Source organism: Cervus canadensis, chromosome 21 (assembly GCF_019320065.1).
Source record: "Cervus canadensis isolate Bull #8, Minnesota chromosome 21, ASM1932006v1, whole genome shotgun sequence".
Taxonomy (NCBI): Eukaryota; Metazoa; Chordata; class Mammalia; order Artiodactyla; family Cervidae; genus Cervus; species Cervus canadensis.
Window position 1 is genome coordinate 57,810,163 of NC_057406.1, and position 17,678 is coordinate 57,827,840.

Sequence of the window (17,678 nt, forward strand, 5' to 3'; positions counted from 1 at the left end):
ACATGAAACAACCAGCTTCTCAAAGACACAGCAGAATCCCTGTTGTACCTGCAGTGCAGTAATTCCATCTGTTTTCCTGGTCTGTCTGGATGAAAAGCTCTTTCTGACAGACAGTATTATCAGATTTCTGAGTGTATTTCCTTTATAGGCATCCCCTGCTTTCCAAAAGATTAGCCTCTGCCAATAAACTGTGATGTGAGACCTAGATTGTCTATGCTCTGTGCCATTTTGATCTGCAAAATTTTCATAGGAACCCTGTACATTCTGGTGGCAGGAAACACCTTATTTCCTCATGTCTCCTCACTCCAGCTATGATAATATTACATGAGAAGAGAAAGAGAGAACTGTGGAAAAACATGGGACTTATCTAAAATTTGATACATGCCTGACCCTTGATTCAGACATTCCAAAGCCTGGGACAGGCTTCTCCAGAGTCCTCCTGTTTCCCAGAAACAGCCTTTCCAGGAAGTGGCCTATCAGAGACTAACAGAGGAGAACACCCCATATTGTAATCCAGGGCCAAGCGTGGCTGTGGGGCCCAGCTCCCTCCAGCTTCTCGCTCTCTGTTCCCTAACTGCTGCTGCGGATGTCGAGGGGAGAGAGTGGAGTCATACCCAGACTGCCATGAGGCTGCTTTGAAGACCCAAGAAAGGGAGTGCTCCTTTTTGACTGAGCGCTGGAGTGGGTTGGCTTGTCCTTCATCAGGGGATCTTCCCGACCCAGTGATTGAACCCACGTCTCTCATATCTCCTGCATTCGCAGGCGGGTTCTTACCACAAGCGCCACCTGGGAAGACCTTGACTGAGAAAAGCACCCATTAAATATGTCCTGCTTGAAAGAGAAGAAGGAGAAAAGGAGAAAGGGGAAGGAGGAGGAGGAAGAGGAAGAAAGAGAAAGCTTCTAATCATTCCATCAGTGAGTCCCAAAGAGATCTAAATGTAAGCCAGAAGGAAAACACTACAAAGCCCTAGAAAAAAAATGTTCAAAATAAGATTGATTTGAGGAAACCTTTCTAGTCAAGACACAAATCCTATAAGCCATAAAGAAAAGTCTGATTTTTTTGTCCTCTAAATATTAAAACATGCAAAGGACACCATAAACCAGGTTAGATGCCAAGGAGAGACCAGCAGACACTTTGCAATACCTAGAGTCAACAAGGTGAAAATACACAAGAGAGGGCCTAAAATCCACAGAAAAAGACTGAAACCAGTTTTTAAAAATTGAGTAACAGGGACTTCCCTGGTGGCTCAGTGGTTAAATCGCCTTGCAATGTAGGGCACGTGGGTTTGCTCTCTGGTCAAGGAACTAAGATCCCACATGCTGTGGAGCAACTCACCCCATTTGCTTCAACTAGGACCTGACACACTCAAATTTAAAAAAAAAGTATATATATGTATTAAAAATTTGAGTAAGAAGCTGAGGAAACAATTCCCGGGGAGGTGACTTGCCCAGGGTCACACAGCTCTCCATGGGCAGAGTGGAGGCCAAGACCAGACTTTCTGACATGCATATGTGAGGGGGAAACATGGTTTTTGTAACCCCAAAGTTTCCAGCATTGTCTCTGCCTGTAAAACACATAGATCAAAGCCCATGTCCCTCCTGTTAGACTGATGTGTTCACAGTTTGACTTTTTGTCTTAAAATTATAAAACCGAGTTCATAATGTGGGCGTTGTATAGCAAGCCCTGCGTCTCCCCACTTGGGTCTCCTGTTCCTCCCCTCTCAGGCCTCAGATCCCCCCGCAGGGGCTGGCACTGCGCAGGCATTCAAGAGACAAGGTGATGATACACCTGGATTCCTTGTATCTCAAGAGGAAGCCTTTCCTCCATCAGCTGCAGTGAAGCACCTGCGGACAGCCTCAGGGTGGCCAGGCCACAGCAGGGGGGACTCTGTCTCCTCTTTCCTCCTCCACCCCTCCATTTCCTCCAGTTTCCCAAAGGGCTGAGCACCTGCAACTTACATCTTCCTTCTGGGGTGTCGGCTCTCGTCTCAGGAGCCCATGTTCCAAGCTGAGCCCACTTGAGCAGGCATCACCCTCCCTCTGCACTGTCCAGGGGCCCAGGTGGTGGGAGGAAGCTGCCAGACACACCTGCCTCCACATGCAGGCTCTGCCCCTGCTTAGCCTGCTGCCTCAGCCCTGACCTCACCTCTCTGAGCTTCCTTTCCTTCTTCTGTCAACTATTGACAATCATCCTTTTCTTAGCTGTGAGGATGGGGAGGTGGGCGGGGGCCCTACCTCCCTGCTTACCCAGGAATCTTCTCTGGCCGAGTGTGAACAAGATCCAGTTGTTCTCAGCTTTGCAAATGCAGCCAGAAGCTGTGTGTCTCTGCAATAAACCACACATCCTGTGGGTCCAGATAAACCTGGAGAACCGAAAGGGGAAATTGAACACACTCAATTCTGAGTCACTTTTGTCAAATATTCTGCCCACCAGGACCCACCCTGGGCTTTTCCCACCCTCCCACTGCTCCCCTTAGAGAAACAAGCCCAAGCTTGACATTCTAGGTCATTCTTGGCTCAGTTCATCCGGCTCTGCACTCCTTGAAAAAAAACCTGCCATCAGCACACTGTCAGGCCCTTGGCCTCAGCCCATAGGCTTCTTCCCAGCCCCCTCTGCCTTCTCTACCCACCCACACTCACCAGCCTGCTTGCCTTATTCACTGTCATGCCACCAGCATGAGACCCAGTCCCAGAAAATGCCACCTGCTCACTCCATACTGGTCATACGGCTGCTGCTGAGTGTCACTCCATGAGGATTCTGGGCACTTACTTACAGAGGACCTTCTGCCAGGGTCACCTGCTGCAACCACCTGGGAGATCATGTTCATGCAGCAAAGCCCAAATCTGACATCACCTCCCCTGAGAAGCCCTCTAGGACCTTCCCCTGTAGAGTCCACAGTCCCCTGCTCTGCTCCCATGGTACCTGGGTGAGGGGCCTAAGGCCACTCCTCTGACACTCTGTCCATGCCCCTCCCACCCCTTCTGATCAGATCCCTCTAGACCTAGCCCTGCTGGCAGGGATGGAACTAGTGTCTTTGGTCCCAGTGACCCACAGGAGGAGGCCTGGTCTTTGTGGTCACTGCCATTAGGTGGATGCAGAAGTTCATGGCGGGGGCTGACAGCATGCTGTCCTTTTCTCCCCTGGTTTATCTCCACTTGACAACTTGATATTTTCTCTCCAAATGGAGGACTTTTATTAGAAAATCAGTGTCCTGGCGACTCAGAGAAGTCTACAACAGAGAGTTGGCCCTGTCTCCGTTTGGCTCCTGAGCAATGAGCCTCTGTGGACGGAGGGCTGAGCGTGTGCCAGGCGCTGTGCCTGCACCGTCCATGCCTTTCCTGTTGAACCCACATCAGCTCTAGGAAGTACTGGCTCCATTTTACAGGGAAATGGAGAAGCAGAGGTAACTCAGCCTGAGAGTCTTGTAACTCAACTGCTGTTGGACTTTTTCTTTTAGCCCCCAAGCAGAAGAGGCTGCAATGGGCCTACGCCCTTCAGGGAGGCCAGCCTGACCTTCCATTGGGTTGCTTCATCCCAGGAAATGTCCCTGGGCCATCATGGTCACCTGCTCCCAGGTTGAGGGACGGACAGAAGAGTGATGGGTGTTATTCCATGAGGACCACACACTGCAATTTGGTCTTACAATCACCCATAACAAAGGCCAGAAATTTGATCTGATTTTGCAGATAAGGCAGCCTTTGTCGGGGAGAGGCGGGGCCTTTCTTCAAGCAACTCAGAAAACCACTGTTGTTGGGCAGAAGAATATCAGCAGCTCATGTCCTGCAAATGTCCATCTGTCCAAACACCACACTCTCACGCTCTCTCCCCAGTGCTCAGGGCTCAGGCTGGAAGCACTGACACAGAGGGGTCAAGGGGTAAACACGCAGCTGCCCCTCTTGCAGTCCTGCACAAGCCTGCCCTGACCCCACAGGAGTGGTCAGGACTTAAGGGCGCCTCCTCCCTGGAGCTCGGGGTCCTCTGGGGACAGCCGGCGCTGGGTGTCTCCCCTACGGGAGGGACACAAGGAAGAAAGGCAATGGCCAGGGGCTTTCCTGGAAGGACAATCTGAGCACAGTCACTGCTCCCTCCTGCTCACTTTAAACCTCTGGCAGAAATCCAGGAAGCAGGGGGCAGGGAAATCTACATGGGTCTCCCCTGGGGACACCTCCTGCCATGAGGGCACCCAGGCCCTGCTTCCTCAGTGCCCTCCACTGCAGGAGAGCTGGGGGGTCACGAGCAAGGTGTGGGTGTCCCGGGACTCACTTCCTGGCCAGGTAGCCCCTGCAGCAGTCCTGGAAGCCGATGATGACATCTGTGATCTCAGGTCCCACTCCTCCAGGTGGGCCAGCATGCCGGCCTGGAAGAAGACCTTGCTCTGGCCCATGCGGTACAGGCTGCTGCAGAGCTCCAGGGCTTCAATCCAGGGGATGAGAGGTGGCTACTGACCATGTGCCACCACGGAGCCCTGGAGCAAGGCCAAGGCCAGGGGAGGGGCCTGGAGCCGGGGTTGGCCCTGCTGGTCTGTGGGCAGCCTCCTCCTGGTGCAGGGAGAGTGGGGGTAAGGGGACGCCAAGAGGAGGCAGGTGGGGGCCAGCAAGGGGCAGGTCAGGAGTCAGACTCGCAGAGAAACGCAGAAACTCAGCCCTGAAGGCCTTACCTGTGGACGTCTCTGCCCACGTGCATTTCTCACAAAGGGGGTAGCGGACATGGGGGCTCAGGTAACATTGCTTTAGGTGACGAGAGAGACAGGGTTGCTTTTTTTAAAAGGGTAGTTCAAAGTCAAGAGTGACCTGACATACTTAGGAGCCAGAGGAGCAAAGCGCAGGAGGACAAGCGTTGCCAGGCCAGATGTGGAAGCAGGGGGCGAGAACCACATGAGGCTTGAGAACGGCACTGTGTCAGCAGAAGGGTCTCCCCATCAGTGGGGAGGCAAAGGGCAGCCTTGCTTGTCAGGGAAAGGGAAACGGCTTATCCGAGATGTCAGAGATGTAAAGAAAAATAGAAACCCAGGTCTGACTCTAAAGTTGGGATCTTCGCCATTCTCATTTATGTCCAAGGGGAAGGGGATGGGAGGGGGCCTGAAACACAGAGGAGAGGTCCAAGTTCTCCCTCCCCATAAGGGCCTGCTTCCCTGGTATAGAGGTCATGGGGCGCCCTGGACCCTGGAGAGACTGTGGAAGGACAGAAGGAGCATAAGGGTATGATTCTATCAGAAGAGCGCTTGGCTATTTGCAATTCATTTACTTTTTTATCATGTGATTCTCTTGAAGAGGGGCAGAATTATTATTTTATTATGTAGATAGGGATACAGGCAAAGGCAGGGACGCGACTTCTTCAGATCACACAAGTCAGAGAAAGAAGTAAGGCTCAAAAATCATTTCAGACAAGCTCCTGACAAGCAGACTCTCTTGCAGGCAACAACCACACACTCTAGACCTGGTACAAAGTACAGAACACTAAAGTACAGAGTGCAAAACCGCCATGTGAGGGCTCTGGAGAAGGAGCAGAAAAGGAAGCTTTTGAGGGGAGTCAAATACAGATTGAATGATGGGCAAAGGGTGAGATAGTCATTTTTTGTGGATTTCTCTTGAAGGCAGCTACAGTTCTTGGTTGGATAGAAGTGACTGAAATTCTAATAAGTCTGCTACCCTTCTGGCCTGAAAAAGCCCCAAGGACAGAGCCCAGAGTAGCCAGTAATCCTCAGTCTTCCCCAGCATCAGGTTCTTTTCCAGTGACTCGTCTCTTCACATCAGGTGGCCAAAGTATTCTTGCCGCAAGAACCCCATGAACATGAACATTAACAGGACGAACTATATGAAAAGGTGGTGCACTTGCTGTTGTGTGTGGGGTGCTTGGACCCAGAACAGGGTGAGGAGGGTCACTTTGTTGGTCTGAGAATAGGGCACATGTGGATCCAGGAAGCACTAAATCTGGAGCCTAATCATCCTACTCATTACCTATTCATCCTTATCCTTCAGCCTGATCTATTGAATCAAGAATACAGTCTCCCAACCCAAGCTCTTCTGTGCCCTGGGATTTTGACTCTGAATTCTAGGTGCCTGGACCTAAGCCCCCCTGCTGGCAGAGGCCTCAGGGGATAGACTGTGAGCTCCTGCAGGGGGACCTGTCCTGCTTCCTGTCCTTCCTGAAATGCACAGGTTTGGGGGCTCCTTTCCATTCTCTGACCTGCTCCGGTTCCCTCCAGTGGGCCCTCTTCTGTGCTCACTTAGTCAGACTCAGTATCTGTTGCTCAGAACCACAGGGATCTCACCTGAGACAGGGGTCACCATGGGATGGGAACCTGTTTGGTGCTCACATGCTCCACATGGAAACACAGACAGTTGGTGCCCCGTGGAGCAGGCCCACTGGGGTGAGAGCAACACCCAGGTGCTCCCTTTTCCTCCCTGGAGTGGATGAGCCTGAGGCCATTCCATGAAGGTTCCTCAGAAGGCCGTGGCAGGTGCAATCCCAGATGGGTGACCGGGTCAGAACATGGCTTTGGATGGACTTTCCCTCCTTCCTGCCCACTTTCCCCAGCCCCTCAGTCCTGCCTCCATGGATGGAGTGAGCCAGGCATCCACCTCTGCCTTCAAGGGACCTGAGGCTCCAGCAGAATACTTTGGGCTGCCTGTTTTATTGAATGCAAGTCCATGTTTCCAACACACAGTGAGACCAAACCACACCAAAATTTTGGAGTTTGGAACCAAAGAAGGTTCATTGCAGGGCCACACAAACAGACGAGTGGCTCATGTGTTAAAAATCCTGAACTCCCTGAAACTCTCAGCAAAGCCCTTTCATGAGAGAGGTAAGCGAGGGTCCTGGTTAGTGGTTGCAACCTTCTTGGTGTTAGAGCCTTTTTTCTTGATGTCAGGTCATGATGTTCCTGTGAACTTCCAGCAAATAAATTATTTTCTTTTATGATAAAAAAGAGCAAGGTCCCAAAGCTCAACCTTCACCTTTTGAGGTCCAGGCTCTGGCCAAGAGGAGAGGGGAAGCTCCTGCAGGAGTCCTGGTGAAACATGAAGGCAGCCTGGATGAGGGATGTGCTGTCTCTCTCTGCCCCTCTGCTTATGGCTGACCCTCTCTCACACCTGCACACAAGCCCTCTGCTCTCAGTCACCCTTGGATGCCCCGTATCCATCCTGGTCCCTGGGGCTGGAGGAGATCTCCGTGATCAGCCCAAGTCAGATGACACGGGCTCTCCTGGGTGTCCCATGGGGCTTGGGGGCTCCAGGGTCTGAGGGAAATGACTGGATGGGAGCCCAGTGGGCAGGAAGGAGGAGCCATGGAGGACGTGCCCCCTGAGATCCTGGGAGACAGGCTCATGTGGAAGGAGGTCAGGCATCCGGAGCCCCGTTGAACGCATCAATCAATGCAAGGAAGCCTCACTGAACCAGCTCATATTTATTGAACCAGAGTCTGGAGAACAAAAGGTGGGGAGAGACAAAGGAGCCTGAGTGTCTTGCCCAGCACGCCCCCCCCCCCCCCCACCGCTCCACCACTGAAGAGGAAACCGAGGGTCTGAGAGGCGGCCTTTCCTCACCGCAGGCTGGTGATCTCCTTGACACACCACACAGTTCCCTGGTCGGCTGTTGCCTTCTGGCCCCATTTCTTCTTTCTTTTGTGATTTTTTTTTTTTTAAACCAACCTCTGTTTCACACAGTATTTGGAATTTCATAGTGTCTTCATTAGTCACTCAGTGATCCTGGTCCCAAATATCACCTGCATCTCGACAAATGTCCCACCCACTGAGTAGTCTTCACTGCCACCACCACCATCATCATCAGGAAGGCACTGCCTAATTAAGGTAAACCTGCTGGGATCAAAGGTGAGCTGACGCTGGAGAAGGAGGGCTAGAGACCACCATCAGGGGGAGACTCTTCTTGCTGGGACAGCAAACCCTGGGGAGCGCGATAGAGGAGCCTGGGATGCTTCTCCTGGATCCCAGCTATCCCTCCTCTTTGACTTTCTCCCATTTTAAACACTTTCATATTCCTGGCCTCTCGTTGCTAGTTCCCCTGCCTCTCTGTTCTGCCCCCAGTGTGTTCTTTAGTCCAAAATAAGTGGTATCTCCCCTCCCCTCACTCTCTTCCCTTAGTCCAGGCTCCAGGCTCCTTCCTTCTCTCTCCCCATTTTCCAGATGCATGCATTCCTCCCCTGCTGTGCTCAGCTACAGAAATGCCAGATTCCTAACACCCAGCTCCATCAGTGTGGCCTCCCTCTCCTTTCCCCTCTAACAAGGTGTTCTGATCCCTGGTCTCACATGTGTCCCTCGTTCCTGCACTTCTCTGGGGGTGGGGGAGTCAGGCCTTACTTCAGCCTCTCATAGGTCTGTATGAGCTCCTTCAACTTCTTCTCCAGCTCCCTGGCCTGCTGCCTCAGCTTCTCAGCCAACTCTGTCTTTGCCCCCTCATGCAAGTGCATCGACTCTTTTACCAGGAAGCCCACACCCACTAGAAGGGAGATTCCTGCAAAGCCTCCAGCAATGATCCGGGCCTTTTTGGTCATTGCCAGAGTGGTGCCTTTGAAAGCTTCATTCACCCCCTTGCTGGTTTGGACAGAGACTTGCCCAGTGCTCGTGAAGCTTTTAGCTTGGGCTGCTAATTGAGAGTTGTCTTTCACCAGCTTTGCAGCATGGACATTTTTCCTAACCCCTTGCATGGATTTGTAGACTTTCGCTGTAGAAAAAGCCATCCCAAGTGCAGACAGACATCGAGCTCCCACAGACACCTTTTCCTTGATGCTAGTTGACAACAGGCCACTGGCTTCCGTTTCTGCTGATGACCTACTAAAGTGTTCCACGATGCTGGTGGACATAGTGGTCACAGTAGCTGCTGCTCTCAGCCCTAACCCAGTGGTCGAGAGCGCCACACTGGCCCCTGCTGTCACGGGTGCCAGAGCCAGGCCAAGGATGTTCAGAACACCAGACACAGTGCCGGTAGAGTTGGCCACCACCCTGAAGAGGGTACAGTCCCTGTGCAACTTGTCAACCCTGTCTGCAAGTGCATAGAGCTTTCTTATGCTCTCTTCCAGCTCCTTTTTCACCTGAGGAAAGTCCTTTAAAAACCTCTCCCTGTCTAGCAGGTCCCGTTGGAATCTCTCTTGGTCTTCCATAGCCAAGTCTGTCTTCCACTCATTCAGAAATTCACATAATGCCTCCACTTCTTTCCTGTAACAAGGAACATCAAGGGATTAAGAAGACAATTTGCTTGTCTGTAAAATAAGCTCAATGGATCTATTCTGCATAAGCCACAGAGATTTTATTATAAATCACAAGGGAAGAGTTTTGCAAATGTAAATTATTTTCAACATTAAACACATGTTTGTACCTCATGGATACTCCATTATTCAATCATGAAATAAATAAGCAAAAGCCATTTTAAGATAGTCTTAAGAGAGGTATTTGATAAAGATGCCTCCGAGGCAGGTCAACACCATCACTTCCAAAGGACTGGTAGGGTGGAAAGTCCACAGAGAAACTAACAGAAGTGGGATTTGGGAAGAAAACCTTCATTCAAGGGCCTTAGTTTGCAGTGAGGAGTCAACCTGCTCTTTGCCCTTGGCAACTGGGAAGTGGTCCCTAAGCTCTTGGAATATTCTGGCTGATAGGAGTGTTCTTGTCTGCCTGGGCCTTTGGCCACTGGACAGTCTGACAAAGTGACACATGATGGTGCCTTTGGGTCAAGTAATATCTGCCCTGACCTCCAGAGGAGCTGGACACTAAGGCATTAGTCTGACCTCTGGGAGTAGTCAGAGAAAACAGGTCAGGGTATTAATAATTTGCTTTTAATTTTTTAGCTTGGAAATAATAACAGTAATAGACAAATAAAACATCACCATAATAAATAAAAGATTGAAGCCTGGTCCTATTCTCATTCAACCTCACAAAAAGGTTTTTTTTGTCATGCATTTAAAATTCTTTAACACCTAAATAACTTACTGGCAACTAACAAAAAAGAAAGACTATCACAATACAAAGAGAGACACAAATTGAGGACTGTAGACATTACACAAATAAGTAAAAAACATAGTACACATATCCAGAACTTTCTAGAAATCTCATCCTATGATAACTCACCAATTTATTTGATGTTATATTTCAGGCAAAATGAACATTTTTTTAAAGACGTTATAATTTGCTTTTAAGCAGGGTGAGCATCCCTGGGGGCCGGGCTCTGTGTGTCCTGCCACACACTGAATCCAGGACAGTAAGTCGTCCTGAGGACAATGGTCCTGGAGCTGATGGGAACCTGAAGTCCGCTCTGCAATAAACTGTAACTGGAATCCTGACATCTTTCAGTGCCCAGCATCCCTGACCTCTCGGGGGTCACCAGCCTAACTCACACCTTACCTTTAGACAGCTTCACATACCTGCACCCTAAGGCCGTATGCAACTTTATGGAACCTCTAAAGATTCAAGAGACTTTAGGAAACATCTATCTGAATTGCTGAGCTTGAGGAGACCGGCACTTGCACAGCTGGTGGAGGAAGTGTTTCCTCTTGGGTGGGGATGCGTGAGGCTCCTCAGAATCCCTCAAATGACACACAATCACAGCCACTCACTGTGACCCCGGAGGGCTCACTGAGCCACAGGGCCTTCCCACTATCAGGGCAGCTCCATGCAGACCAGAAGAGGGTCCTGGATGGAGGGAGAAGCCAGGTCCCAGGCAGGGTGTGGAGGACACAGTCACCCAGGGCCCTCTAGCACAGCTTGAGGGGATCCCATCAGGGAGGGAAGAAATGCCCCCATCCCACTCAGGGGACCTCTGCTAGGGTCACAGCCCCTTCAGTTCTGTGTCCTTGGGGCCCACTCTGCCCACTCTAGTCCTGGTCCTGCTGCCCAAATCTGCCTTCTAGTCCTCCAGCCTGGACCCTCTGCTCCACTCTGACCCCTGGAAGAGGCCTGCCAGGAGGAAGCTAGCCTGAGTGGCAGGGATGTGGGTAACATTCCCGATGCACCCGTGAAGGTTATCTGGGCAAACCAGCCTCAGGCACAAAATTCTCCCGGGTTTTGCCTTCAGTGAGCAGGTTTTGCCTTCAGTGAGGAGGTTTTGCAGCTATTCATTGCATACTCTCTTCTGGATATACTCAATGATATCCTCAAAAAAAGTTTTTACCCTAGGTGGATAAAAGACTAAGATGAGAAGAAATTACGCTGTAATGTAAATGGTAAATGGTAATGAGTATGAAGTGGTTAAATTAATCTTCCTGAGCAGCAGTCATCTGGAGGTACTGTTGATGGATTCACCTGGGGTTATGGGTGGACTGTGTGCAACTGCCCCAATCATATGTTGAAGCCATAGCCTCACCCGCACCTCAATGAGTCTATTTCAAGATAGAGCCTTTAAGGTGGAAATTACAGTGAAATGAGGTCATAAATGTGGGGCCCTAACCCAAGAAGATTTGTGTCCTTATTTGAAGAGGAAGAGATACCAGCTCACTGGCTCTCTGTCTATCCTGCAGCATGAAGGGTTGTTAATTTTTTTTCTTTTTCCTGTTTTAGTAAGAGTGAAAGGAACCCAGGTCTCATATGGAGGGAACCCAGAGCACCAAATCTGTGTATTTATTGATTGGGGTGTGGATGGGTGGGGGAAATAACAGAGCACTTGGGTGTCTCCAGGGGTGTTTGAGATCAGTAGAGCCAGAACCTGCCTGAGGTGTCAGACCTGGTAAGCACATGCTTATATATCAGATCCCTGGGTGGGTGTGGTGACACAGCATGGAGGGAGAGGTGATTCTGGGGGCGGGGGAGTTTTCCACCTGGATCTAACACTTTCTAGGTAAAGGGGACAGCACCATACTCGGCAGGACCTGCTGTGTGGCCCAGGCCACAGAGCACATTACATTTCATCCTCTTAACACTATATGGAAATATTCTTCTCATTTTACAGGTGAGGTCAGATAATTGTGCTCCAGGTCATACAAGGGGGAGGTGACAAAGACCAGACTGGGGTTCAGCTCAGGGTCTGCTGATCCTTGCAGAGCAGCTGGGCAGGCGGCAGGGTGAGAGTTGGAGGAAACAGCCGCTGTGGTGATGCCCCAGGGTTTGGGAACAGGAGGAGGCTCGGACAAGAGAGAGGGCAAGAGAAGCTTCAGGGATGCTGTGGGACCTCCTCTCCCTGCCCTGTCTGGTCTCGGGGACTCCCTCTGCTGTCCCCTCTGTCCATGGGCTGTTCTGGCCTCACTCCTGAGTCATGATATGGGATCTGGGGGACCAGGAGGGAGAAACTGAGCACCTTGGCCATGGCTTCCAGAGAAGAGGGCCAGGAAGGAGGTGATGGGGACAGACCCCAGGGTAGGGGAAGTCCCCTTGGACTCCATAGGACTCGAGGATGCTTATCTATTCCCTTCTTGATTCTTCTCTAGGTTAATTCAGATTGTTGGCAGCATCTCAGTTCTGGGTCACAAGTAGGAACCATCCAAACAAGAGACAGCTGACTAGCTGAGCAGTCCCAGAGGTCTTTTGGGTTCATGGCAGCCGCAGGATCTCAGAGATCTCCTTTCAGCTCCTTGTCTGTGTCAGGTTGGAAGGAGGTGTGGCTTCACCTTTGGGAAGGAAAAACAGACTGTGGGCTCCATCATGAGTGAGCAGTGACTGCAGGAAGCAGTGAGGGGTTTGGTCTCCAGGGGTTTCCACTAGGACGGCCACCAGTGCCACCATGGACTTAACCCAGCATGATTCTCTGTCCCCTGGGCTCTGCAGGCCACTAGTTAAGGAAAGTTACTCATCCTCCCACTGCTCTCTGCACCCTGGGTTAGAGTCCTGCTCTCCTTTTGGGGCCCAAGGAGAAGGTAATCAGAGAGGAGACACTAATCTGCGAAGTTATAGGAGCAATAAAACCAGAGACAGAAGAACAGATAGGAAGGGATACTCTGGAAATTACATGAGGGAACACTTGTGTGTACTAATTGGTAATAACTAATATTGATTCATTACCTATATGACATGCAGGCTCCTGAAACTCACTTAAAATTAGGTCAGCCCAAGTTTTCATGCTGGTGCCAGAGCCTGGTCTTTCCAATCTACATCCCACATTTGTGATGACTATGCCTTATGCCTTTTTTAATATAAAAATATGTGTTCGTAGATATGTTTATTAACAAACGAGTGTTTTCGTTCTGAAATGATGTCTTGCTCCCTGTGCGCCAGTCTCTGCTTTGATAAATTTCCTGATGCTGCAGCTCCTACAGCCCACAGCCTCCTAGCTTCTGCAACAGCCTTTATCCCACAAGGGCCTGAAGTCCCTCCGACCCCGCCCAACCCCTGAAGCTCTGCCCAGGGTGGCTGAGGACCCTTGATGGTGCCCAGTCCTCTCTGCTGTCGCACCCTGACTGTTGAACTTTTAGGCTGTTTCTAATTATTTATGTAAATAATAGTGCAAAGAAACTTTTCTTGTAGAAAAGTTTGCCTTCATTTGATAATATTTCTTTAAGCTACTTCTGGAAGCAGAATGAGTGGGTCTGAGGGTATCAACACCTAAAGATTTTTCATGCATAGAGCCACACTGTTATGCAAAGAAACTACCAATTTATATTCATACTCATGAAATAGGAGAGTGGCATCCTTTCAATCTTGTCAGTTCTCAGTTGTCTTTATTTTATTTTAAGCAGATCTTTATATTGAGAGGTTTTCTTTTGGTTCTGGTTGTGACTATCATGTGCTGGGAGGTAAAGAAAGAAAGCAAATATTGATTATGTTTAACCCCTTTTTAGAAGGCAAAAGAGCATTTATCAACTACCCCTCTTGAGACCTGACTGAAATGATAGTAAAGATCCTTATTGATATAGCAACAGCTATTGATGAGAGCCTCAAGTGTTTCTGATTTTGCTCTACACTCAGTTGTTCTAAGATTTTATAAATTAAAATGTATATTATCCCATAACCCTGAGGTGTGTACTATTGTATTCCTGTTTGAAGATAAGGAAACTGAAGCATAAATGTTATGTGATTTACCCAAGGTCAGAAATCTTGCTCATGGTAGACTGGGTTCCAGTTCACTCTATGGGCTCAAGATCCCATACCTGGCCTCTCCTCATTTCAGTTCAGTCCTTCAGTCCTGTCTAACTCTTTGCAACCCCATGGACTGCAGCATTCCAGGCTTCCCTGTTCATCACTAACTTCCAGAGCTTGCTCAAACTCATGTCCATCGAGTTGGTGATACCACCAACCAGCTCATCCTCTGTTGTCCCCTTCACCTCCCGCCTTCAATCTTTCCTAGCATCAGGGTCTTTTCCAATGAGTCAGTTCTTTGCATCAGGTGGTCAAAGTGTTAGAGCTTCAGCTTCAGCATAAGTCCTTCCAGTAAATATTCAGGACTGATTTCCTTTAGGATTAACTGGTGTGAACTCCTTGCAGTCCAAGGGACTCTCAAGAGTCTTTTCCAGCACCATAATTTGAAACAATCAATTCTTCAGTGCTCAACCTGCTTTATGATCCAACTCTTACATTCATTCATGACTACTGGAAAAACCATAGCTTTGACTTGACAGATCTTTGTTGGCAAAGTAATGTCTCTGCCTTTTAATATGCTGTCTATGTTGGTCATAGCTTTTCTTCCAAGGAGCAAACATCTTTTAATTTCATGGCTGCAGTTACCATCTGCAGTGATTTTGGAGCCCAGGAAAATAAAGTCTGTCACCATTTCCATTGGTTCCCCATCTATTTGCCTTGAAGTGATGAGACCAGATGCCACAATCTTAGTTTTTTGAACACTGAGTTTTAAGTCAACTTTTTCACTCTTCCTCTTTTACTTTCATCAAGAGGTTCTTTAGTTCCTCTTTGCTTTCTGCCATAAGGGTGGTGTTATCTGCACATTTAAGGTTACTGATATTTCTCCCAACAATCTTGATTCCATCTTGTGCTTCATCCAGTCTGGCATTTCTCATGATGTACTCTGCATATAAGTTAAATAAGCAGGGAGACAATATACAACCTTGATGTACTCCTTCCCAATTTGTAACCTGTCTGTTGTTCCATGTCTGGATCTAGCTGTTGCTTCCTTACTTACATACGGATTTCTCGGGAGGCAGGTCAGGTGGTCTGGTATTCCCACCTCTTAAAGAATTTTCCAGTTTGTTGTGATCCACACAGTCAAAGGCTTTAGCGTAGTCAATGAAGCAGAAGTAGATGTTTTCTGGAATTCTCATGCTTCTTCTATGATCCAATGAATGTTGTCAACTTGATCTGTGGTTCCTCTGCCTTTTCTAAATCCAGCTTGAACATCTGGAATTTCTCTGTTCACATACTGTTGAAGCCTAGCTTGGAGAATTTTGAGCATTACCTTGCTAGTGTGTGAGATGAGTGTAATTGTGTTGTAGTTGGAACATTCTTTGAAATTGCCTTTCTTTCTGATTGGAATGAAAACTGACCTATTCCAGTCCTGTGGCCACTGCTGAACTTTCCAAATTTGCTGGTGTATTGAGTGCAGCACTTTGACCGCATCATCTTGAAATAGCTCAGCTGGAATTCCATCACCTCCACTAGCTTTGTTTCTAGTGATGCTTCTTAAGGCCTACTTGACTTCACACTCCAAGATGTCTGGCTCGAGGTGAGTGACCACACCATCGTGGTCATCTGGGTCATTAAGACCTTTTTTGTGTAGTTCTTCTGTGTGTTCTAGGTCAAAGGACTAGAGCACCCCCGCCAAATCCCCTTCCTTCTCTGGTCTCCAGTCACGTCTCAGGAGTCCACATCCTGAGCTGAGCCCACCGGAACGGGTGACGCCCTCCCTCTGCTCTGTTCAGGGGCCCAGGTGGCAGGAGGAAGCCCTCAGACACACCTGCCCCCACATCCAGGCTCTGCCCCTGCTTCACCTGCTGCCTCAGCCATGACCTCACCTCTCTGAGCTTCCATTTCCTTCTTCTGTCAGTTAGTGACAACCATCCTTTTCTCAGACATTCATCCTGAGGATGGGGAGTTAGGCGGAGTCTTAACCCCCTGCTTACCCAGGAGTCTTCCTCTGCCCAAGTGTGAGCAAGATCCAGTTGTTCTCAGCTTTGCAGATGCAGTCACCAGCTGTGCATCTCTTCAATAAACCACACACACCCTCTGGGCCCAGATATACACCGGGAGGGAAAAGCGTAAGTGAAAGCCCTCCTGTCTGAGTCACTCAGGCCTGACCACCCACCGGGCCCCACCCTGGGCTATTGCCTCCTCCCTTTTGACCCCTTAGAGAAACAAGCTCAGCTCTGACATGCCAGGGCCTTCTTGGCTCAGCACATCCTACCCGGGATCTGTGAAGGAAGACCTGCCACCAACAGACTGTGAGGCCCTTGGCAAATCACTCTCCCACCGCATGGGCTTCTTCCCAGCCCCTCCCTCTCTCCCCCTTTCCCACTTGATACACGCCTGCCTTGCTGACGTTGCTCTGGCCAAGGGGTAAAGGCTGCTGTCCAGGTCTTTGATCTAGAAGAGGAGAGCTGGATGCTTATCCCATACCACACCCCACTCCCCACACCAGCACCCACCACTGGGCTCTGGAGCAAGGCCAAGGCTGGGCGAGGAGCCTGAGCCAGGGTCAGTCCTGCGGCCCTGTGAGCAGGCTTTTCCAGATACAGGGGAAGCAGGAGCTGGGGGTCTAGTGGAGAAGGGGTTGGGAAGGGGACAAGTTGGGGTCAGCAAAGGGGAAGTCATGAGTTAGACTTGCAGACAAACACAGAACCTCAGCCCTGAAGGAATCTCACATCTGGGTGTCTCTGCCCACGTGCACTTCTACCAAAGGTCTCGGTGGACATTGGGATTCAGGCAGCTTTACCTTAAATAATTAGAGAAAAAGCTTTTTTTATTTTTTGTGGTTAACAGGTAATATATAGTCAAGAGTGGGTTTAGCAGCCTTAGGAGACAGAGGAGCTAAGCAGCAGAGCTGAGCAGGGTGCAGCCACAGGCAGGAGCCGGCTAGGACTACACGTGGTTTGGAAGCAGGGCTGTGACAGAACAAGTCTCTTATCACCAATTGTCATTGACAGGGAGATGGGGCCCAGCCCAGCTCATCACTCATCTGAGTGTAAACTCTTTGTAGATACTCTGTGCAAGCAACACAACTTGCCGAAAAGAAGCAGCTTTAGTGTAAATTCTGACCTCTGCAGACTTAGCACAACACTGCTCAGTTAGGTTTAAGCCCCAGGAAGAAGTCAACAGGAGGTTGTGTGCAGCTGGTGTGAAAGCGGCTCTGAATTGCAAGGTACCTTTGAGACATGGGAGCAGCAGCTTAAAACCACCCAGTGCCGGGGCCTGCAGAGAAACTAGAAACCACCAGCAGAGGCCCTGCTGGGAGGGACTCAGGTCCTGGGTGGTGGGCATGTGCGTGCAGCACAGACCCCTGCCCGTCTCTCCCCACGTGGGACAGGACAGCAGGTGGCGACAGACAGCCGCGTGACCTGGGCTCCAAGAAGGCAGGTACACTGCCCCGGACCCAGGACATTTGTGCTACAGACACACCACATGCTTGCTTCACTTCCTCCTGGGACAGGACACCCTGTGTCCTCCCGACCAATCAGCTCAACCTGGATGCAGGAAAGAGGCTGGAAGCACACAGAGGCCCCATCCAAGACAGTCCTTCCCAGGCAGGGGCCGGGGCCACATTCCTGGACCCTGGGTCCAGCTTCCTCCTGTTCTCCGTGGGGGTGATACCACCTGCTCTCAGAGGGGCAGTGAGGATCCGATGAGGACCCAGGTGAC

General features: G+C 50.0%; 1 protein-coding gene across 2 annotated transcripts in view; it reads right to left on the reverse strand.

Moving 5' to 3' along the window:
• Positions 1-8,189: 8,189 nt before the first annotated feature.
• Positions 8,190-17,678, reverse strand: part of LOC122424051 (apolipoprotein L3-like) — a 9,887-nt gene continuing 398 nt past the window's right edge. Inside the window, exons 1-2 of one of the 2 annotated variants that reach the window (XM_043441696.1) lie at positions 15,839-15,996; positions 8,190-9,170 (exon numbers count right to left, since the gene is read on the reverse strand). In XM_043441696.1, coding sequence (XP_043297631.1) covers positions 8,312-9,115 — 804 coding nt within the window. In that variant the 5' untranslated portion in view covers positions 9,116-9,170; positions 15,839-15,996 and the 3' untranslated portion in view covers positions 8,190-8,311. Of the gene's footprint in view, positions 9,171-15,838; positions 15,997-17,678 lie in introns of those variants that run through there. The other variant, XM_043441697.1, reaches the window with a different exon arrangement.